A 24316-nucleotide genomic window follows, 5' to 3' on the forward strand; every position below is an offset into this window, starting at 1 on the left:
CATTTGTCTTCTGTATGTATCTTAAACTTTCTATAATGAAAGTAAAATAAAACAAAAACTATGCATTAGCATTATTAACTTCAAAATTTCATACATTCCATTCTCAGTATATCTTGGATTTTCTCAAATCCACTTCCTCCATTGTTAAGAATAGATGAATGTGGATCTGGGAGAAAAACAAAAGAGCAATTCACTTGGTAACCACTTTCTTCAAGCCCTTTTCTTGCTAATTCTTTTTAATGGAATCCCATAATGACTGATGCATGAGTTGAACTGATGCATGTGCCTGAAATCACAAAGCATATGGCAACAGTGAAATAAACATAAAGGAAAGTAGTCAAAACAAAAGAAACAAACAAGGATAGGTAAGAGAAGAGTACCTGAGAAAGTTTTGTGTATATAGATACACCTGTTTATATTTATATTTACAGTTACAAATGCTAGCTTCAAATAGAAGTATAATAAATTTGTCCTGATTAATGTGTAGGCTCTTTTTCCTAAGAATCTTACTTTTTCTGATAAATTCTAGATTATGGTGTCTTTATAACCTTTCATATAAAGTTGTTCCTTCTTGAATGTCCAAAACTCTCTCTTAGGGGCATGAGAGCCCAGATATACTATGTAAATAGTGGACTAGAGTCTCCCAATCCTATTTTTACTCTACATGCCATTTATATGCTCTGTCTTGCCTTATTTTCTGACAACTTTCAACATATAACCACTGCACTAATCATAATATTATTGGATATATATAAATATACCAGAGTGACAGAACTAACTTTATAACTACATTATTCATATTAAAAGTTTTCGCTATAAATCATTTCTTTATGAACAGCTTTAGGTATTAAAACTTTATAATCTTTAAATTTAACTTAATCTAAAAGGAAGACAGGGAAGGGGTAAGGTTTTTAAAATATCAACAACTATTCCATAAATTCACAACTCCTCTTAGGAAAAAAGGCTCAAGAACTAAATTGCTCCTTTGCCACTCAGCTCTTAAGGCAAAAGAAGAAAAGAGAGTTAAATAACATGTGCAATACAGTAATTTTTCCATGGGTATTCTACTTTTCAACCTGATTACTTCTAACACAACATAGTTGCCTCATTAGTTAATGATGATTATAAACGTTTTAACATTCTACATGGAAACACTTGCCTTAGCTATTGAGGTTTAAAAGACAAAACAAAAACTATCAAAAACTATCAACCCTGCAATAAATATTATCAAAATACTCCTCATGTTCATGTCTCAAAAATAGTATCTAAGTTTATGCCCTTGAATATTCAGTGCTTTTCTTCAATAGTTTTATGATAAAAAGAATACAATTTATACAAAAAGCATATTAAAACTAGTCTATCAAAAAACAAACAAAAATACAAACCAACCAGTCTTATCAACATTAATGTCTCACTTAGTGGCAGCAGCAGAAATAAACTTAAATATGACCAAACTTGTTTCCAATTAATAAAGAGTATGTTTTGTGTGTGTGTGTGTGTGTGTGTGTGTGTGTGTATATATGTACATACATATATATATATACACACACATATATACATATAACTTATTATTACTACAAATGAGTATTATATCCAATTTCTAAAAATTCATCTACTTTTATTAAGGGTTGCTAAGAGAATAATGAACATTCTACCTATTTAATTTGGTTCAGGAGGTGCCTTGTTTATAAATACCAGTTTGCTGGAAGAGTTCTAGAATGATAATGCTACTGCCGTACTGTCTTTTATCCTAAACAACCTAAAAAATTCAAGAATATTTATAATGCCTGCCTTTAAGAAGCTGCTAGTGCATCATTACATACAACATCTACTATTAAGATGAACTTGATTTTTATAAGACAACGAAAGATCTCTTTTCCACCTAATGACTGCCAAAAGGACTAAGTGAATAACATCCATGAAAGCATCCAGACAAGGCCTGGCATATAGGAGGCACTCAATAAACAATCTAAAACTAAATGAGGTCAAGAAATGGCAATTATGAACTATAAAACAAAATAAAATTTTATCATTTAAGATTTGGTAGAATATGCTAAAGACATCCTAGGGTCTTTAAAAATTTAAATGAAAATTGAAAGATATTCTAGAATATTGAATTTTTCTGATAACTTTTGGTTTTCTGATAACTTCTGGTTAACTATTCATTACAGACTGCCCCAATCAAAATAGACATAACCACCACTTCCAATATTCAGTCAATCTTCATTCATTCGAAAGCAGAAAGTAATTAGAAACATAGGCTTTGAAGTCATAGGCTATTAGGACTCAAATCCCAGATGTGCCATTTAGATGTGTGACCTTAAACAAGTTACTTCTCTGAGCTTAAATTTCTTCATCTATGAAACAATGATAACTACTTACCTCATAAGGTTTGTTGCAAAGATTAAATAAGAAAATACATGTAAAGCTCTAAAAATAAGAAGTCAATAAATGCTACTACTACAAATTCTGTTATATGATTTCTATTAACCATACATTTGAGTGCCTATTATATGCAAGAACCTTGGTTATGCTATATAACCCAAATTTATAATAATATTCATTACCGAAGGTTTGCCTAATGAGGAAATAAAAAGCTATAAAGCTTCCTTCTATCTTACCACCCAATTCCACTGTCTAAAGTAACTACAGACTAAATCTGTGAACACAAAGTTCAGCAAAGTTGCCTCCTTTCTTTTCTATGTGTCTTGAAACGATCACTCAAAGCTTTCCTGAATAAAGAAAATTAAATATTTGGAATACAGCCTGTACGAAGACGAACGAATGAATGAAATGCTAAATGACAAACAGGGGAGGGAAGCTTTTTTAATAAATATTTTATCAGTCAGAAATTTAAGGCAAGGTTTGTTATAGATACCATATGAAGGATAACTGAGCATCTACAGTCCATGTAAATTAGAGGCTTGACATGCTAGATGTTTTCCCCTGTTAAATTCTAACTATATAACTTGTAATTTGGCCCTAACTAAATCTATGTTGGGGAAAGAAAAAAATTAGCTAAAATTCAGTAAGAAAAATCAGTCTATATAAATACCTAAAATTATTATTTAAATATTCTTGTAATACCCTAAGCCAAATGAAGTTACCTTCCATGTACTTTAAGGATGCTTAAGATTATTCTGATTTAATGTTTCAGACAAGTTCTAATACACACAATATTTTGATACAGAAAAAAGTACTTGCCTTCATATGGTGTGTCTGGAGGTCCTGCTATTTCTCCTCTTAATTCTGTAAAATTCTCATCTACAAGATCTACTTTAATTTGATTTTTGCTCGTCTTAAAAATAAACAGAAAATAAATGTTAGTCATATCAGCAAGAAAAAAGCCTATTTTAAAGTATTACCTATAAAAAATTTTGAAGACCCTCTTTCATAAACTTGATTATCTCCTCTAGTAAAAATAATTGCCTGTGCTTTTCTAGGATTTAATTAGCCAGTTTTAAGAATATTTAAAACCAAAAAGCTAACAATTTTTCACTTCAATGTTTTTAATGAAATAACACCACTTTGAACAGTACAATGGCTTGTTGACTTTACTGGAATGTTTAGACAAAAATAGCAGACACCTATTTTACATTTGCCAATTTCATGTATGTTCAGTCCAAAGTGATCCATCTATTCATCTGTAGATGAATGCTGTTATACTACAACCCAGGTTACATGGATTCTATACATATAAACAGAAAATTCAAGGTCACTAAAAGCCATTTAGTGTATAAAGTCTCAATTGAACTAACCACAACTCTAGATGTTTAGGTTAACTGAAATAATATACCATCTACCCAGATGGTGAAAACTCCAAGCATTCTCTTTCCATGAAAATTCTTGAAGCATCAATGCCTCACTAGAATCATCTAATGCCTTCTTCAATTTAAGTTGCTTAGTTTTAAACTAAGCTAAACTGCTTAGTTTACTTCAGTGGCAACTACCTACTTTTCAAAACAGACTTTTAAATTTATCTACATCTATTTACTTCCCACTTTGTATTTCTCTAAGTCCTTTCACATCTATAGTATCATTTCAATTTCTCAATCCATTCTGAGTCAACGGTGACCTTCAAATGATTCAGAAAACCCTCCAGTGGAATTCACATTCATGTTCAAAAGTACTCATCTGCAAACGAGCTCTCCACTTATATTTTCTAATCTACACTACACTTTACTAGTCTAGGTCTATATTCCTAATATGGCAAATCTCCTTTTCTCAATTGTTAAAAACATAAATCCTTAATATATCAGTTACGTTTTCATTTTTTTGGTTAGGACTTCATATTTTGTTACTTAAGTAACATGTTACCTAAGTGACACAATATATCTGCTCTTATGGAAAAAGCCTCACAAGATTTCAATAATAAATTTTTTTATTTCAAACCTACCTTCTTAAACTTGTTAATGGATGACAATGTAAGAATTACTGTTTTAAGGTCCTTCTTCCCCCAACTTCCAACAGAAAATACCATTTTTACTCTTTTGCTGTGCTAAACAGTTTTAATACAGAATGTTAAGTACTGAAAAAATCTGTAACTTAAAACCCAAATGTTAAAAGATTTCACATGACTCCTAATTAATCTTATCTTTTAATAAGATTTTAAAACTTTATGCATTTTAAAAACATTACAATTAGGTTTAATAACCTTCTAATATTTGGGATCAAAGTATTTCATATTTTTCTGAAATTAATTTTATACCAAAATTAAAAGTAATGATAAACATACCATGGCAAACTCTATCCTATGCCCTAAAAAATCATTAACATCCTTGGTATTTGCAGAAGATGAAATGTACAATTTTACCAATGATAAAATACTTCGTCTAGTATGCACAGGAATGAATAATGTTAAAATGAAAATCAGAGGCGCCATATACACTTTCACTAACCAATTTAAGAAGCCACAAGTAGAACTACGGACTTCCATTTCTCCCCTGACAGTTCTAAGTAAAATAAGAGTAATTAGATCTTGCACATCATCAATGCTTTCTAAGTTCTTTATAGCTTCCCACAGTACTCCCTTTCCAAAAAGAAGTAAATAGCCCTAAAATGTCAGGATAGTAAAGGACATGATTAAAGTTTTGGGAGGAAAAGAGGAGGTAACAGAAATTAGAAAAGCGGCCTTCTGGATTGCCACCAATTCTTGAGTTAGTAAAATGCTAAATAAAAACTACTAATTTTATTAGTATACCTCTGTCCTATTAGTATACCTCTGTCCTATACCTAAAGCGGCCTTCTGGATTGCCACCAATTCTTGAGTTAGTAAAATGCTAAATAAAAACTACTAATTTTATTAGTATACCTCTGTCCTATTTCTGTCCTCATTACCCCCAAATTATAATTAGAGGAAAATGGGTCTTTTTTTTCTTTCTTTTCTCTAGAGAAAGTACACTATAAGTGTATGAAAATTTTACTAAATTAGCTAAAAAAAATACAATCACCATGATGAATCCATTATAAAGAAGCATCCTATATGGTCTAGAGTAAGGTCCTTATCTGCAGATAACCAAAGATAAAAAGAAAATGGAAAGTTAAAGACAGATTTTTCACAGCTTACTTTTTCCATCACATAACAATTACCCTTCGTTACCTCCACAGTTTAATATCCAGTTTATTCCACAATCCAAAATTCTGATCCCAGTGCCCTCAGCAAACTAACTTAAAATCCCACTTAAGACTCAAGTATTGTAAGGAAGATAGAAAATGGTAAAAAATGACAGTATTTAAAGAAGTATGGAAGTCGGACAGATGTGAGTTGAATCCTAGTTCTACCACTTACTTGTGGCATTAATTCAGCAAAGTCACTTAGTATCTCTCAATTTTATTACTGTAAAATGAGAATACATACCCAATTTAAATGAGAATATTGTGGATAGAAGTGACAGTATCAATTATAAAAACCTTTGCTTTCAAAGCCTTATTTTATAAAATTTATTTCACAGTTGTGTTTCCAGTCTAAGAATGGAAATGTTGTTTCTTAAAATAAATAACAAAACAATGTGTTATTCATTTTAATGACCAGGAATGCTAAGGCTTTTGGATGAAACCCTGAAGAAATGTGTTATCACTGTACTACATTTTTTTATGAGAACACCTGCAAAACTGCTTTTCTATACCTTCTTCTGCCAACTCAACTAAACACACAGTGGGACCTCTGCTGGTCTTGATTTTTCTGATGTCCCTTTGCTGCTCCAATGCATTTCTAACAGATAAAAGGAAAAGAGATGAATAGAACTACAGTTCCTAGTAAAGATTATTAAAATATAACAGAAAACATGCAAAATAGCACATAATGTTGAACGTAATTTGGATGTGGTAAATTAACATTACTGCCAATTTGCAATGGTGCGGACTTAAAGCAGTTTTAATAGATTTCCAAGGCCAAGTCTTTTGGTGAATTGATACCATTATCACAAAATTCTTTCAGATAATTCCTGGGTTCTACTATATGCCAGAAAGATATATCAAGTGTTAGTGAACAAAACTAAGTCCCTGCCCACTTGGAGCTTACATTCTAGTAGGAAAAACTAAAAACAAAGATTTTATCATAAAAGCTCTAAGTACAGGGGCACCTGGGTGACTCAGTTGGTTAAGTGTCTGACTCTTGGTTTTGGCTCAGGTCATGTTCTAATGGTTTCATGAGTTCGAGCCCCACATCGGGATCTGTGCTGATGGTGTGGAGCCTGCTTGGGATTCTCTGTCTCACTCTCTGTCTCTCCCCCACTGACACGGTCTCTGCCTCTAAATACATACATACATACATACATACATACATACATACATACATACATACATACATAAACAAGCTCTAAGTACATTATTATTTAACCTGTTTAAACTTACTATGTGACCTTGAGCAAGTTAATTAACCATTCTGTACCTCAGTTTCATCATCTGTCAACTGGGGATTATAAAAGTACCTACTACATACAGTTCATGGGGGAATTTAATGAACTAATACAGTATATAAGACAATGCCCGCCATATAGTAAATGCTGAATGTATAGTCATTTAACACTGTAATGTGTTGACTTTTAACAATGATGTTGGAGCAGAAAACTTCCACGAAAGCAAATACTGTATGTTTTTTAAGGACAATTTGTCACATTAGTCTTACTTGTATTTACTCTGGAAAATTTACTCTAAAAATTTCAACCTAAATTTAGATAAACCAATATAGCTCTACATTACCCCTAAAATTATAGATAAATTCTTATATCCAGTAAAGAAACTATTAATTTGTGTCCTAGTCAAATCACAAGTAGTGGGACACCTGAGTAGCTCAGTTGGTTGAGTACCCAACTCTTGATTTCAACTCAGGTCATGATCCCAGGGTCATGGCACTGAGTATCCACTGGGCTCCATGCTCAGTATGCTTGAGATTCTCTCTCTTCTTCCCTCTGCTCCTCTCCCCTGCTAGCACTCTCACTTAAGAAAAAAAAAAAAAGGTTGGGGCGCCTGGGTGGCTCAGTCGGTTGAGTGTCCGACTTCGGCTCAGGTCACGATCTCACGGTCCGTGAGTTCGAGCCCCGCGTCGGGCTCTGGGCTGATGGCTCAGAGCCTGGAGCCTGCTTCCGATTCTGTGTCTCCCTCTCTCTCTGCCCCTCCCCCGTTCATGCTCTGTCTCTCTCTGTCCCAAAAATAAATAAACGTTAAAAAAAAAAAAAAAAAAAAAGTCAAAAAAAATCACAGCTACCAAAATTTAGGGTGTAATGCAAGTGAATGTGAAATTCAGTTTTTCCTAATTTGTTGGAAATGAGGCTTAAAAGGGCTTTTTAAATTTTTTTTTAATGTTTATTCATTTTTGAAAGAGCACAAGCAGGATGGGGCAGAGAGAAAGGGGGACACAGAATCTGAAGCAGGTCCAGGCTCTGAGATGTCAGCACAGAGCCTGACATGGGGCTCAAACTCATGAACTGTGAGAACATGACCTGAGCCAAGCCAAAGTCAGATGCTGAACCAACTGAGCCACCCAGGTGCCCCAGAGGCTTAAGATTTAACAGTTGCCATTATGTTCACATAATTTAATATAAATGACTTCTCTTTCCCCTACTATCCTAAGGCCCTCCCAAATAAGAAAGATTTCCACCTTTCAAGCAGTTATAAAAAAAATTCTAGGGGGGTCCAGGTGGCTCATTTGGCTGAGCATCTGACTCTTGATTTTGGCTCAGGTCATGATCCCAGGGGTCAAGAGATCAAGCCCCATGTCAGCCTCAGCACTAGGTGTGGAGACTGCTTGAGATTCTTGCTCTTCCTCTGCCCCTCTCCCCCACTCACTCTCAATAAAATAAAGTAAAATAAAATAAGATCCTCTGAAACTTGGGGCATGTCACATACCCAAAGCAGGTTGATATGGAAACTATGAGACTAGATGGCCATGGGGAACATTTATGACCCTTACCAACTGCAAGTTCTAGAACAGTACTGTTCAATAGATAATAATGTATGTCACAAATGTACTTTAAAATTTTCTAGTAATCACATTAAAAACAGTAAAGGAAGTAGAGAAACTAATTTCAATGATTTATTTATCTCATATATATATATATATATATATATATATATATATATATATATATATATATATATAACACTATCATTTTAACCTATGATCAAAATAAAATTTGAGATATTTTCATTTTTTTAAAATACAAAGTCTTCAAAATCCAGTGTGTAATTTATAATTGTAACACTTTTCAATTTGGACTGTCCACATTTCAAGTGTTCAAAAGACACATGTGATAGGCAAATCTGCAGACACAGAAAGTAAATTATTGGTTATTAGGAGAGGAGAGGGAAGAGAGATGGGAAAGATCTGCTAATGGGTACAAGGATTATTTTAGGGGAAATGTTCCGGAGTTGGATAATGGTGACAGTTGCACAATTTTGTGAACATACTATAAACCACTGAATTGTACATTTTTTAAACTCAAAAAGTTTTTTAAAACTTGAAAAAAAGTCACATGTGGCCAGTGGCTACAGTACTGGACAAGTACAGCTCTAGAGAACCAGGAAATAATAGCCTCTCCAATTACAACAGTGTGTCATTTAAATTTTACTTTGTGAATTTCTATCACATACTTCACACAATCTATAATGCAGAATAATTAAAGTTCTGGGGGCTCCTGGGTGGCGCAGTCGGTTAAGCGTTCGACTTCAGCTCAGGTCACGATCTCACAGTCTGTGAGTTCGAGCCCCGCGTCGGGCTCTGGGCTGATGGCTCAGAGCCTGGAGCCTGCTTCCGATTCTGTGTCTCCCTCTCTCTCTGCCCCTCCCCCATTCATGCTCTGTCTCTCTCTGTCTCAAAAATAAACGTTAAAAAAAAAAAAAATTTTTTTTAAAAGTTCTGAACATATTAACCCCATGAATATTTACTGAGTATCCTATTCATAAGGCTAACACTATTCACAAGGCTAACAGGGATTGAGTGGTAAAAATGATTGACCAGAAATGTTCTCTAACCCACCCTATTCCCACAGAGCCTTTATTCTTAAATATTAAACAATAATTTGTAATATTATTAAATGAAGTACAGGATATCATGAGAGTAATATTTAACAAAGATGGAATCTTTAGAGTAAGAAAAAGCTTCCCTGAGGAAACTACCATTAAAAGATTTAATCTGGTAAAGCCAATGATGGCATTTCAAGTAGAAAGTCCACCCTGTACAAAACAGAAGCAAAAAAGGACCTAGCATGTTTAAGAATTGAAAAGCCACCCATGTGCTTAGAATACACAGAATAAAGGAGCAGAAATGAAGCAAAAAAGGTAGGCAGGAGCCAGATTATGCAGGGTCATGAAAAACAATGAGAAACACTGAAAGTTGTAACCTGACAAGGAGATTTGATTCTTTTAAAGAATAACCAACTATAGGGAAGGAAAAAAGCCTGGAGGTAGATTAAAGCAGAAACAGAGAGAAAATCTACTTAGATGAAAAGAAGTAAATTAATTAAGAGAGAGAAGAGAGGTAAGAGTTCTAGGACTAAGCTATTAAAACAAAGTGTATAACCTCTTAAAGAAGAAACAAGGATCACTCTTACAGCTTGCTTTTTCCATTGAGTAGATGATAGTATAATTAAACTAAGATAAACAAGAAATTGGGAGGTCAGAGTTTGGGGAAAGGGAAAATAAAAAATTCAGTTCTGGACATGTTGAGAACTGAATATCCTAAGGGCCAAGTACATAGTTGAAAACTCAGGTCTAGAGTTCAGGAGTGATCTGGGCTAAAGATATGAGGATGAGCAAGACAGCAAAAATCAGGATAGTCTGTTATCACTGGCACCAAAGGAAGAAAAATGTTTAAGGAGAGAGTAAGTTAATGTTGCTCACAGTAATAATCATAGCTAATACTAATACTTATGTAACACCTTATAAGTAGCATTTTGACTTATATGTAATAACTCGCTTAACCCTCATTAACAATTTTATGTATTTACCAATAAGGAATCTGAGATACAAGGAGGTCACAGAGCTAATAATTAGTGAAGCCGGGTTTGAAAAATGACTCGTGAGCCAAGATATACACATTTTATTTCACTGACTCTAAGATACCATCAGTTACAGGATGCCCTGATATATGCCAAAAAGAAAAAAACACCTTTATTTACACTATAACACAATATTTTATCATTTAGAATTTTTATTTTACACTTACTCAAAGAAATTTTAGATTTTACAAATATCACTCTTAAGACTGCATAAAGAAAAAATAAGCAAAATAGTTATTTTCTTCACATTGAAAGCCCTGAATGTGTACACACACACACACACACACACACACACACACACACACACACCTTCCAGAAACATACATAAGAAACTGGCAATAGTGGTTTGCTTAAGCGTAGTAAAACTAAGAACTATGGATCTGGGGTAAATGGGAGACCAAGGTACTGTTTGAAAACTATTTTAAACACATAAAGAATTTTTTCTACAAAACACGTTAAAAAGACTGATGGTCCTTGCAAAAGTCAAATGGTAATTTATCCACTATAATTGGGTAGTATATGAGAAGTGAGGAAATGGAGACCATACAGAGAACAAATTCTGGTTATAAAGAGTAAGTGAGAAGTAGAGCAGAAGTTGGAGAAAGAGGGTAGAAGGACAAGTTTTCTTAACATAACCATTAAATAGTAAGTTTAAATGCTAGTGAGATAGCTATAGTAGAGAGGGAGAGGGTAAAAATAAAGGATGGCAGGGGTACCCAGGTGGCTCAGTCAGTAGATCATGTGACTGCTGATGCCAGGGTTAGAAGTTTGGGTCCCACATTGGGTATAGAGATTACTTAAAAAGAAAATCTTTTTTTTTAAATGTTTATTTTTGAGAGAGATAACATGCACATACAAATGGGGGAAGGGCAGAGCGAGAGGGGGGCACAGGATCCGAGGCGGGCTCTGTGCTGACAGAGATCATGATCTGAGATCATGACCTGAGCAGAAGTCAGATGCTCTACTTACTGAGCCACCCAGGTGTCCCTAAAAATAAAATCTTTAAATAAAACAAGTAAAATAAAGGATGACAGATAATGTAATGAACAAGATGGAATGGGGAAGAATGGGTGAAATCCAGAATGAAAAAATAAATGACTGACCTCATATAAAGAACACTTCAAAGAGAAAGTTATGTGAATGTAAGCTGTGTAGGTCTCATTTTTCTATCCTCAATGAAATTCTAACCTTTTCCCACACTACTAGTGTGAACTATTTAACAATCTTCAGGAATTAAGTCTGGGATGTGATTCCTAACATAATCATCCTGATCAAGAATAGTCTTTTAAAAGTCACTTACTGGGAGCGAGAATTTAAGAACAGGGTCTAAATTTAATTCAGTACCTAGCGCATAGTAAGGGCTCCATACATTCCAGAACTGGCTTACTAATTTATAAAAGAAATACATGCCCAGAATTAAAACATGCCTGGATTAAAACTTTCTAATGTTTACAATCGTATCAGAATATGAAAACAAAGGTGATATCCACAGCCACATTTGTACACTACTTCACCTTACCTTGTATGAGAACAGTCACTCCTTTTCCCATTTTTTGGCTGGATTAAATCCCACTTCTGATAGGGTTACTATAAAGCTACTAAAATCAACAACATTGTATTGGTAAGAGGAAAGACAAACCAATGGTACAGAATAGGAAACTCAGAAAGGCTCATACCTATGTAGTCAACTAATCTTTGACAAAGGGGCAACTGGATAGAGAAAAAAAAATATTTTCAACAAAAACAGTGTTAGATCAGTTGGACATCCACATGCAAAGTAATCTTATCATACATTTTTCATTTTCTAAACTGGCAAAATTCTTTAAAAAAATTTTTTTTAATGTTTATTTTTGAGAGTGAGAGCATGCATGAGCAGAGAGAGAGAGGGAGATAGAGGATCCAAGCAGGTGCTGTGCTGTCAGCACAGAGCCCAATGTGGGGCTTGAACTCATGAACCAGGTCATGACCTGAGCCAAAGTCAGATGCTTAACCAACTGAGCCACCCAAGTGCCCCTAAACTGTCAAAATTCTTAATATCCAATACTAGTTAAAGTTGAAGGGATACCAATAAAGCTCAGAAACCCTTTTAATGGCAATACAACAAGAAGGATTAACACCATACAATTTGTCACACTCTTTAACCCAGCATTACCACTCCTAGAAACTGCGTAAAGAAATAATTTCATTATAGGTAGAAAAAAATATATAACCATAATGGTAATCACTGAAACATTAAATATAATGAAAAACAATAACCTAAGTATCCATTAACTGAGGGTTGTCCACAGGAATTATGGTGCAATTTAATAGAGAATACTACAAACAAAAATAAATGAGTATACTTCTGGTTTCCAATCCAACATGTAAAAACTTGGAAGACATCACTCCCACCTACAGAAGGAAAAAAGGGAACTGAAAATCAACAACTCTTTTTTTTTTTTTTTAACATTTATTTATTTTTGAGACAGAGACAGACCATGAGCAAGGGAGGGTCAGAGAGAGAGAGAGAGAGACACAGAATCCGAAACAGGCTCCAGGCTCTGAGCTGTCAGCCCAGAGCCCGATGCAGGGCTTGAACTCACGGACCATGAGATCATGACCTGAGCCAAAGTCCGACGCCCAACCGACTGAGCCACCCAGGCGCCCCCAACAACTCTTCTTAAATCCACCAGAGAATTGAAGTCTCAGGGCAAACTGCTGCCCCCAAAACTGAGAAGACAGAAAATAAGATTCAAAACTTACCAGGGCAAAAGCTCACAAGCATCTCTGCATGAACCATTACTCAGGTAGGAAAACCTAAACTGTAACTGACAAACTGCTAGAGACACAATCAGGATGAATTTTAAAGGGAAAAACTCCCAAGGAGCCTTCCCACTTTTGTTGAGTTTTTACCTCCAGGATCCCTACCAGGTTTACACAGTGAAGATAAGAGAAAATGCCCTCATGCTTCTGGCAGGAGGAAGTGGAAAGAAGCCTTTCTGAAATAAGCCCAGGGTATTCTTTGGGAGAGACAAAGTGTGAATGGGTGAGGGGGAGAGAGAGAGGGAGACACAGAATCTAAAGCAGGCTTCAGGCTCTGAGCTGTCAGCACAGAACCCAACGTGGGGCTTGAGCTCACAAACCATGAGATCATGATCTGAGCAAAGTCATACCAACGAACTGAGCCACCCAGGTGCCTCTACACCCAGGGTATTCTGCCTAATAAGGCCTTTCCTCAAGAGAAACTTTCACCAGACCCTAACCAACTAGAGTTTTTTTTAACAGATCTAACCAACCTAAGCTAAGGGAAAATATCCGATTTCAAATCCCTCCAGACTTCCAGTAACATCTAAGGGCGGAAGGGGACTGAGAAGCATTTAAAATCACAGCTAAAAAGACTGAGACCCAATTACAGGACTATAAAGTGCTTTCCCTCCCCCAGCCACCACATCAATAGGGTTCCTGTGCAATAACAGGGGTTATAACTCAAAGAACTGCAGGTCTCAGACCTTACTTAAAGATGGTGCCTGGGTGGCTCAATTGGTTGAGCATCCAGCTCTGGTTCCAGCTCAGGTCATGATCTCAGTTTGTGAGTTTGAGACCCACATAGGCTTCTGTGCTGACAGTGCAGAGCCTGCTTTAAATTCTCTCTCCTCTCTCTGTTCCTCTTCTCTGTCTCTCAAACTAAATAAACAAACAAAAAAAAAAGTCTCTAAAGAACCCCAAAGGCAACAGGGGAGACAAAAACAAGGGTATCAGAGGAGATTTTAGATTCTGACATCTACACTACAGCAATCAGCAAACAGAGACTAATCCCTGGTCAGACAGACAGAAGGTCTCACACCAAAGGCCTCTTTACCTCAGTTCCTTTTACCCAGTACATCATGTGTGGCTTTCAAGAAAAGAATTATAAGGCATACTTTTAAAAAAAAAAAAAAAAAGACTCTGATGGCAGAAATGCTAGAATCAGACTAAAAATTTTAAATTGTGATTAATACACTAAGTGCTATTATGGAAAAATTTGACATCCAAATCAGATGGGTAATGTTAGCAGAGAGATGGAAACTCTAAGAAAGAATCAAAAGAACACGCTAGAAATTAAAAAAAAATTGTAACAAAATTAAAAATGAATCCGTGAGCTAAAAGAAATGTCAACAGAAACTCTCAAAACTGAAATGCAAAGGAAAAGCAAATGAAAAAGACAAAACAGAATACTCAAAGGTGTAACATACAAGTAATGGAATACCAGAAGGAGAAGAAAGGGAAAGAAGAAATATTTGAAGCAATAGTGACTAAGAATTTCCCTAAATTAATGACAAACACCAAATCACAGATCCAAGAAACTCAGAGAATATAAAACAGGATCAATCCCGGTGCATCTGGTGGCTCAGTCAGTTAAGCGTTCAACTCTTGATTTCAGCTCAGTCATAATCTCAAGGTTCTTAAAATCCAGCACAAAACCTGCTTGCAATTCTCTGCCCCTCCCCCCCACTCATGCTCACAGACATTCTCTCAAAATAAGTAACTTAAAAAACAACAACAACACATAAAACAGGATCAATCCACCAAAATTCATAGCTAGGCATATCATGTTCAAACTGAAGAAAATCAGAAACAGAGAAAAACTTGAAAGGAGCCAGAAAACCAACCAACCAACCAACCAACCAAACCCCTTGCCTATAAAGGAGCAAAGATACTGGGTACAAATATACATACATACAAACAAACAAATAAACGTAAAATGCTGAAAGCAAAAAGCCCCACCAATGTAAAATTCTATATCCTGCAAAATTACTCTTCAGACATAAAGATAAATAGACTTCTCAAATAAAAATTGGAGGGGCGCCTGGGGGGCTCAGTCGGTTAAGCATCCGACTTCGACTTTGGCTCAGGTCATGATCTCATTGTCGTGGGTTTGAGCCCTGCGTCAGGCTCTGTGCTGACAACTCAGAGCCTGGAGCCTGCTTCAGATTCTGTGTCTTCCCCTCTCAGTACCCCTCCCCCGCTCGTGCTCTGTCTCTCTCTCTCTCAAAAATAAATAAACGTTAAAAAAGTTTTTAAAAAAATAGGAAATTTGTTGCCAGCAGACCTATCTTGCAAGAACTATTAAAAGAGATTCTTCATGGGGCGCCTGGGTGGCTCAGTCGGTTAAGCGTCCGACTTCAGCTCAGGTCACAATCTCGCGGTCCGTGAGTTCGAGCCCCGCGTCGGGCTCTGGGCTGATGGCTCAGAGCCTGGAGCCTGCTTCCGATTCTGTGTCTCCCTCTCTCTCTGCCCCTTCCCCGTTCATGCTCTGTCTCTCTCTGTCTCAAAAATAAATAAACATAAAAAAAAACTGATATTAAAAGAGATTCTTCAAGAAGTAGGAAAAACAAACACATCAGAAACTTAGAATTTACATAAAGAAAGGAAGAGCATTAGAGGAAAAAGGTAAAATAAAATCTTTGATTTTTCTTATTCTTAATTGATCTAACAGATCAATTATGTTCAAAACAATAACAACGAAGTACCTGGTGATTAAACCTTATGTGTAAGTGAAATGAATGCCAAATGTTATAATGGACAGGAGAGAGGAAATGTAGATTTTGTTACCAAGTACTTGTACTACCTGTGAACTAGTACAGTGTTATGTGAAAGGGCACTTATAAGCGTATATGGCAAATTCAAAGGCAACTACGAAAGAAAGAAAGAAAGAAAGAAAGAAAGAAAGAAAGAAAGAAAGAACGAACGAACAGAAAGAGAAAGAAAGCAAGCAAGCACAAATGGGGGCACCTGGGTAGCTCAGTCGGTTAAACCTCCAACTCCTGACTTTGGCTCAGGTCATGATCTCACGGTTTGTGGGTTCCAACCCCACATGGGGCTCCATGCTGTCAGTGCAGAGTCTGCTTGGGATTTTCTCTCTGCCTCTCCCCCGCTTGTGTGCTCATGTGTGCTCTCTAAATAAATAAACTTTAAAAAAAGCACAAATAATATGCTAAGAGAAGAAACAATGGAGTCATATAAAATGCTCAATAAAAGATAAGACAGAAGTGCAGAGCCCAACATGGGGGCTTGATCCTAAGAACTGTGAGATCATTACCTGAGTTGAAATTAAGAGTCAGAGGCCTAACGAACTGAGCCACCTAGATGTCCCAAAACTCATTTTTATACATAAAGGCAAAAACATGTTAACAGTAAAAGGCATGGTAAAACTATAAAACTAAGAAAAAAAAAATAAAAGAAAAGCTTCATGACAACTGGATTTGGCAATGATTTCTTGGATATGACACAAACAAAACCGGCAACAAAAGTAAAAATTAACTGGAACTACATCAAAGTGAAAAATTCCTGTGCATCAAAGAGCACAGTCAACAGAGTCAAAAGGCAACCTATACAATGGAAGAAAATATTTACGAATCATATAAATGACAAGTGATTAATATCTAGAATATATAAAAGAGCTCCTAAAATCAACAAAAAATGAACCCAACTAAAAAATGGGTAGGGGTACCTGGGTGGTTCAGTCAGTTAAGTGTCTGACTCTTGATTTGGGCTCAGGTCCTGATCTCATGGTTCGTGAGTTTGAGCCCCACATTGGGCTCCATGCTGAGCATGGAGCTTTGCTTAAGATTCTCTCTTCTTCTCTGCCCCTTCCCCTCTCTCAAAAAATAAACAAACTTTAAAAACACACAAAAAAAAAACCCTTTAAAAAATGGGTAAAGTTCTTAAATAGACATTTTCCACAAGATATACAAATGGCCAACAAGCACATAAAAAGATGCTCAACATCATTACAGAAATGCAAATCAAAGTCATGAGACACACAGATCTATCAAGGATGGCTACTATTAAAAAAAAAAAAAGGTGAAAATAACAAGTGTTGGCAAGGACGTGGAGAAACCAGAACCTAGTACACTGCTGGTGGGAATGTAAAACAGCACAGCCACAATGGAAAACAGTATGGTTGTTCATCAAAAAACTGAAAATGGAATTACCATATGATCAAGCAATTCCACTTCCAGGTACATGCTTAAAAAGTAGGGTCTCAAGATAATTTGCACACCCACTTTCATGGCAGCGTTATTCAATAAACCCAAAAGGCAGAAGCAACTCAAGTGTCTGTTGACAGATGAATAAACAAAATGTGGTACATACCCATAAGAGAATATTATTCAGCCTTAAAAAGTAAAGAAGTCTGACACGTTACAACATGGATGAACCTTAAGGATGTTACGCTAAGTGAAATAAGCCAGTCACTAAACTACAATATTGTATGAGTCCCCTTACAGATACAAAAAGTAAAAAGGCAGTTGCTAGAAACTGGGGGAAGAGGAGGATAAACAGTTATTGTTTAATAGACAGAGAGTTTCAATCTTGAAAGATGAAAAGATTCTGGAGATTAGTTGCACGACAATGTGAATAATAAAATGGTAAGTGTATTTTATCACAATTTTGGAAAAAATAAAGGGATGGAGAAAAATACACTATGTTAACAGTAATCAAAAGAAAGTTGGAGTAGTCATTTCAATTTCAGACAAAGTAGATTTCAGAGCAAGAAAAATTACCAGGAATAGGGGCACCTGGATGGCCTCAGCTGGAGGAGCATGCAACTTTTGATCCCAAGGTCATAAATCTGACCCCCATGTTGGGTGTAGAGAACTTAAATAAATAAAGCTAGAAAGCTAGAAAGCTAGAAAGCTAGAAAGCAAGAAAGCAAGAAAGCAAGAAAGCAAGAAAGCAAGAAAGCAAGCAAGCAAGCAAGCAAGAAAGAAAATTGATTACCAGGGATAAAAAGCATAATGATAAAGATGTCAATGAGCATTAAGAACCGAATTTCAAAATACATCAGGCAATAACAATAAAACTATAATGAGAAACAGATGAATCCACTATGGAGTCATATAAAATGCTCAATAAAAGATAAGACAGAAGTGCAAAGCCCAACATGGGGGGCTTGATCCTAAGAACTGTGAGATCATTACCTTACACCATACCCAGAAATAAATTCAAAATGGATGAAAGACCTGCATGTGAGATAGGAAACCATCAAAATCCTAGAGGAGAACACAGGCAGCAGCCTCTTTGACCTTGGCCACAGCAACTTCCTATTAGACACATTGCTGGAGGCAAGGGAAACAAAAGCAAAAACGAACTACTGGGACTTCATCAAGATAAAAAGCTTCTGTACAGCAAAAGAAACAATCAACAAACTAAAAGGCAGCCTATGGAATGGGAGAAGATATCTGCAAATAACATATCTGATAAAGGGCCAGAATTCAAAAATCTATAAAGAACTTATCAAACTCAACACCCAAAAAACAAATAATCCAGTGAAGAAATGGGCAGAAGACATGAACAGACATTTTTCCAAAGACATCCAGATGACTAACAACACATGAAAAGATGCTCAACATCACACACCAGGGAAATACAAATCAAAACCATGATGAGATACCACCTCACACCTGTCAGAATGACTAAAAATAACAATAAAAGAAACAACAAGTACTGGTGAGGATGTGGAGAAAAGGGAACTCTCTCACACTGTTGGTGGGAATGCAAACTGGTATATCCACTCTGGAAAACAGTATGGAGGTTCCTCAAAAAGTTAAAAATAGAACTTTGTGATCCAGCAACTGCAGTACTAGGTATTCACCCAAAGGATATAAAAATACAGATTTGAAGGGATACCTGTAGCCAAATGTTTTTAGCAGCATTATCAACAATAGCCAAACTATGGAAAGAGCCCAAATATCTGTCGACTGATGGATTAAGATGTGGTATATATGCACGATGAAATATTACTCAACCATCAAAAAGAATGAAATCTTGCCATCTGCAACAACACTGATGAAAGAGTGTATTATATTAAGTGAAATAAGTCAGGCAGAGAAAGACAAATATATGATTTCACTTATATGTGGAATATAAGAAATAAAACAGAGGAACACATGGGAAGGGGGGAAAATAGGGAAACAAACCATAAGAGACTCTCTACAATAGAGAACTGAGGGTTGATGGAGGGAGGCTGGGTTGGAGATGGGCTAAATGGGTGATGGGTATTAAGGAGGGCACTTGTGTTGAGCACTGGGTGTTGTATGTAAATGATGAATCACTAAATTCTACTCCTGACAACAATATCACACTATATGTTAACTAGAATTTAAATAAAAAATTGAATATAAACAAGCAACATACTTCTAAATAACACATAAGAAGACACCTTAATTTAAGTTTTAAAATATTTTAAACTAAAGGAAAACAAAAAAAGACAACTTATCAAAATTTGCAGGATGTGATAAAAGTAGTGCTTTGAGGAAGAGTCACATTGAATGCATATACGTATGAGAAAAAAGTCAAGGGGCACCTGGGTGGTGCAGTCAGTTAAGTGTTAAGTGTCAGTTAAGGGGTCTGACTCTTGATCTCAGGTCAGGTGATGATCTTGAGATTTGTTCGGAAGTTTGAGCCCCACATTGGGCTCCACGTGGACAGTGCAGAGCCTGCTTGTGATTCACACACACTCTCTCTCTCTGCTCCTCCCCTGCTCATGCTCTCTTTCTCTAAACAAACAAACTTAAAAAAAAAAATCCATGTAAAAGTGGACCTGTGTGGTTCAAACCTGTGTTGTTCAAGGGTCAATTGTACACCATGACCAAGTGGGATTTATCCTGGGTATATATGCTGGTTCAACATTCAAAAGTCAATTAATGTAATAAACCACATCAATATGCTAAAGTAATAAAACCACACTCATATCAACAGATGCAAAAAAAAAACACTTCACAAAATCCAAAACCAACTCACAATAAAAACACTCAGTAAACTAGGAGTAGAGTGGAACTTTCTCAATTTGATAAATAATATTTACAAAAAAACTTACAGCTAACATCACATTGAATGGTCAGAAACTTAAAGTTTTCTCAGTAAGATCAGGTACAAGGCAAGGATATCCCCTCTAACCATTCCTTTTCAACATTATACTAGTTCTAGCTAATGCCATAAGAAAAAAAGACAAGCCATACAAATTAGGAAGGAGAAAATAAAACTGTCTTTGTTCACAAATGACATGACCATCTATGTAGAAAATCTGAAAGAAATGACAAAAGTAATTCCTAGAACTAGTAAGCAATTATAGCAAGGTTAAAGGATATAAGATTAATATACAAAAGTCCATCACTTTCCTATATATCAGCAATGAGCAAGTGGAATCTGAAATTAAAAACACAATACCACTTAACATTAGCACCAAAAAACCTAAAATACTGAAGTATAAATCTAACAAAATATGTAAAAGAACTATATGAGGTGGAGCGCCTGGGTGGCTCCGTTGGTTGAGCATCCCACTTTGGCTCAGGTCATGATCGTGCTGTGAGTTCAAGCCTGTCGGGCTCTGTGCTGACACCTCAGAGACTGGATGGAGCCTGCTTCATGGATTCTGTGTCTCCCTCTGTCTCTGCCCCTTCCCTGCTTGTGCTGTCTCTCTGTCTCTAAAAATAAACATTAAAACAAAACAAAACAAAAACTATGAGGAAAACCATTAAGTTCTGATGAATGGTATCAAAGAACTAAAAAAACAGAGGACTGATAATACCCAACTTCAAGACTTAGCATAAAGCTACAGTAATCAAGACATGGTATTGGTCCGGGTGCCTGGGTGGCTCAGTTAAGTGTCTCACTTGATTTCGGCTCAGGTCATGATCTCATGGTTCATGAGTTCGAGCCCCACATTGGGCTCTGTGGTGACAGTGCAGAGCCTGCTTGGGATCCTCTCTCTCCCTCTCTGCCCCTCCCCTGCTTGGCTTCTTTCTCTCTCAAAATAAATAAATAAACTTAAAAAAAAAAAAAAGAAAATTAACTCAAAATGGATCACAGACCTAAATGTAAAATACAAAAGTGTAAAACTACTAGAAAATAACATGGGGAAATCTAGATTAAACTTGGTATGGCTATGACTTTTTACATGTTAACATCAAAGCTACAATCCATAAGAGAAATAACTGATAAGTAGGACTTCTTAAAAATAAACTGATCTGCAAAAGATAATCTCAAGAGAATGAAGGAAAAAGGGACTGGGAGAAAGTATCTGCAAAAGATGCATATGATAAAGGACTGTTACCCAAAATACACAACAAACTTGTAAAAACTCAACAATCACAAACAACACAATTAAAAAATGAGCTAAGACCTTAACATACACCACACCAAGCAAGATACACAGATGGCAAATAAGCATATGAAAAGATGGTCCACTTCATATGTCATGGGGGAAATGCAAATTAAAACAATGAGATAATGAGGCACCTGGGTGGCCTAGTGGGTTAAGCATCTGACTCGATTTCTTGATTTTGTCTCCAGTCATGATCTCATGGTTCATGGGATCTAGCCCCACACTGGGCTCTATGCTCACAGAACTGAGCCTGCTACAGATTCTCCCCCTGCCACTCCGCTTGCCCGAGCTCTCTCTCAAAACAAATATAAAGAAAAAATGAGATACCGCTACACACCTAATAGAACAGCCAAAATCTGGACCAAATGCTGGCAAACTGTGGAGCAGCAGAAACTCTTAATCATTGCTGGTGGGAATACAAAATTATACAGTGACTCTGGAAGACACAATGTTAGTTCCTCAAGAAACTAAACATACTCTTACCATATAATACAACAATCATACTCCCTGGTTATTTACCCAAAAGGAGTTGAAAACTTATGTCCACACAAAAACCTGTATGTGGATGTTTATTGCAGCTTTATTCATGATTGCCAAAACTTGGAGGCAACCAAGACATACTTGTAGATGAATAGATAAACTGTGGTAAATCCAGACAATGGAATATTATTCAGCAATAAAAAGAAACAGCTATCAAGCCATGAAGAGATACAGAGGAAGCTTAACTGCCTATTATTAAGTGAAAGCAGCCAATCTGAAAAGGCTACATATTGTGCAATTCCAATTATAGGCCATTCTGGAAAAAAAAAACTATGGAGATAGCAGAAAGGTCAGCAGTGGTGGTGGTGGTGGTGGGGAGATGGACAGGATGACACAGGATTTCCAGAGCAACGAAAATACTCTGGGGGCGCCTGGCTGGCTCAGTTGGAAAGCATGCAACTCCTGATCTTGGGGTCACTGAGTTCAAGCCCCACATAGGGTATAGAGATTACTTAAATAAAACTTTGAAAAAAGTTGCTCTTCTTAAATCTTGGGATACTGCACAAGCTTTCTTTTACAACAACTATCATCACACACAGAGCTAAAATGCTTTTAGTGTGGCTATACCCTTGTTATTTATGGAAATTCATAAACTGAGAGTTCCTGTATTTACTAAATATATAAATGCATAGAAAAAAATTGTTGAAAGTTCCCTCTGAAAGAGAAGATGAGGACTCAGGGGAGGAAGGAAAGGGTAAGTATCAAAAAATTTTACCCTGTATTATTTCTGTACTAAAAAATTTTTCACAATGACACTATATCCTTAATTTAAAACAACCTTTTTTTTTTTTTTTAATCACCCAAATTCCTGTATCATTAAGAAAAGTCAAAAAGGAACTTTAAGGGACACCTGGGTGGCTCAGTCTGTTAAGCACCCAACTCTTGACAGTGTGGAGCCTGCTTGGGATTTTCTCTCTCTCAAAATACAGAAGCTTTAAGAAAAAAAAAGCCAAAAGAACTTTAATTTTTTTTTTTTTTTTACATTTATTTATTTTTGAGAGACAGACAGCGTGAGTAGGGGAGGGGCAGACAGAGGGAGACACAGATCAGAAGCAGGCTCCAGGATCCGAGCTGTCAGCACAGAGCCCGATGCAGGGCTCGAACCCACAAACCGTGAGATCATGACCTGAGCCGAAGTTGGACGCTTAACTGACTGAGCCACCCAGGTGCCCCAAAGCCAAAGGAACTTTAAATGATAAAACGTACTGACAGCAAAAAAGAAAAACTAACAAAACTAAAGATCTCAAACATGTGGTTCCTGGGTGTCTCAATCAGTTGAGCATCCACTCTTGATTTCGGCTCAGGTCATGATCCCAGGATGGTAGGATCGAACCCTGCTTTGGACTCCACACTGAGCATGGAGGCTTAAGATTCTCTCTCTCTAAAAATAAATAAGTAAAAAACAAACAAACAAAAAAACCTGAAACAAAAAGGAAGAGAAACATGGAACTAAAATAAAATTGAAAAGTCACAGGCTCAACTGTTAAGACAAAGAATAAGTAAACTAAAGGCAGGAAAAAGAAAAGAAACTAAAAACTGAGGCAAACCACGCCCTCAGTTTACTTACACATTAATAACATCATAAATAATGAGATGTATTACGGAAAAGTTTTTTTAAAAGACACCTAAACTGACAAACATTTTGAATGTGAACAAAATATTAACACAGAAAAAGAAAAATTCACAAAAAAATATGCCTTTCAGCAACCACTCTAAAAAGCCACCTGGTTCTCAAACACACATCCACCCCAATTTACAAAGAATAATCCCATATGGTTTCAAAACAATGAAATGGATAGAACAATCATAAACACATTTTGTAAAATAAATATGGCTTTGATGCCCCCAAACTTAATCAGGACAATTCTGAACAAATACAGGCAAGTCTCACCGAAAAGATATACAACTCTGAGTAAAATCTTGGTTAATATACCATTACAAATGTAAAGTACTATTCACTATGACCAAGAGGGATTTATTCTAAGAATTCAAGAATGACTTCACTCCATGAAAACTTTTATCAAAAAGGTATCTGGAAATGCCTTAATCTGACAAATACAGCCTTTACTTTGACAAAGAATATGTATCTAAAATTGAGACAAAATTAGTTTTCTTAAAAAAGGGAAAGACAAACTATACTATTACTTCTACCACT

The 24316-nt window shown here is 36.0% G+C and overlaps 1 protein-coding gene across 5 annotated transcripts in view; it reads right to left on the reverse strand.

The window, feature by feature from the left end:
• Positions 1-12190, reverse strand: part of UBE2K (ubiquitin conjugating enzyme E2 K) — a 36518-nt gene extending 24328 nt beyond the window's left edge. The window contains exons 1-4 of one of the 5 annotated variants that reach the window (XM_042936572.1): positions 12016-12190; positions 5451-5505; positions 4397-4460; positions 3205-3298 (exon numbers count right to left, since the gene is read on the reverse strand). In XM_042936572.1, coding sequence (XP_042792506.1) covers positions 3205-3298; positions 4397-4460; positions 5451-5505; positions 12016-12046 — 244 coding nt within the window. In that variant the 5' untranslated portion in view covers positions 12047-12190. Of the gene's footprint in view, positions 1-3204; positions 3299-4396; positions 4499-5450; positions 5506-5788; positions 5813-6125; positions 6212-12015 lie in introns of those variants that run through there. The other 4 variants (XM_042936575.1, XM_042936573.1, XM_042936576.1 and 1 more) reach the window with 4 other exon arrangements.
• Positions 12191-24316: the final 12126 nt, after the last annotated feature.

Source organism: Panthera leo, chromosome B1, assembly GCF_018350215.1.
Source record: "Panthera leo isolate Ple1 chromosome B1, P.leo_Ple1_pat1.1, whole genome shotgun sequence".
Taxonomy (NCBI): Eukaryota; Metazoa; Chordata; class Mammalia; order Carnivora; family Felidae; genus Panthera; species Panthera leo.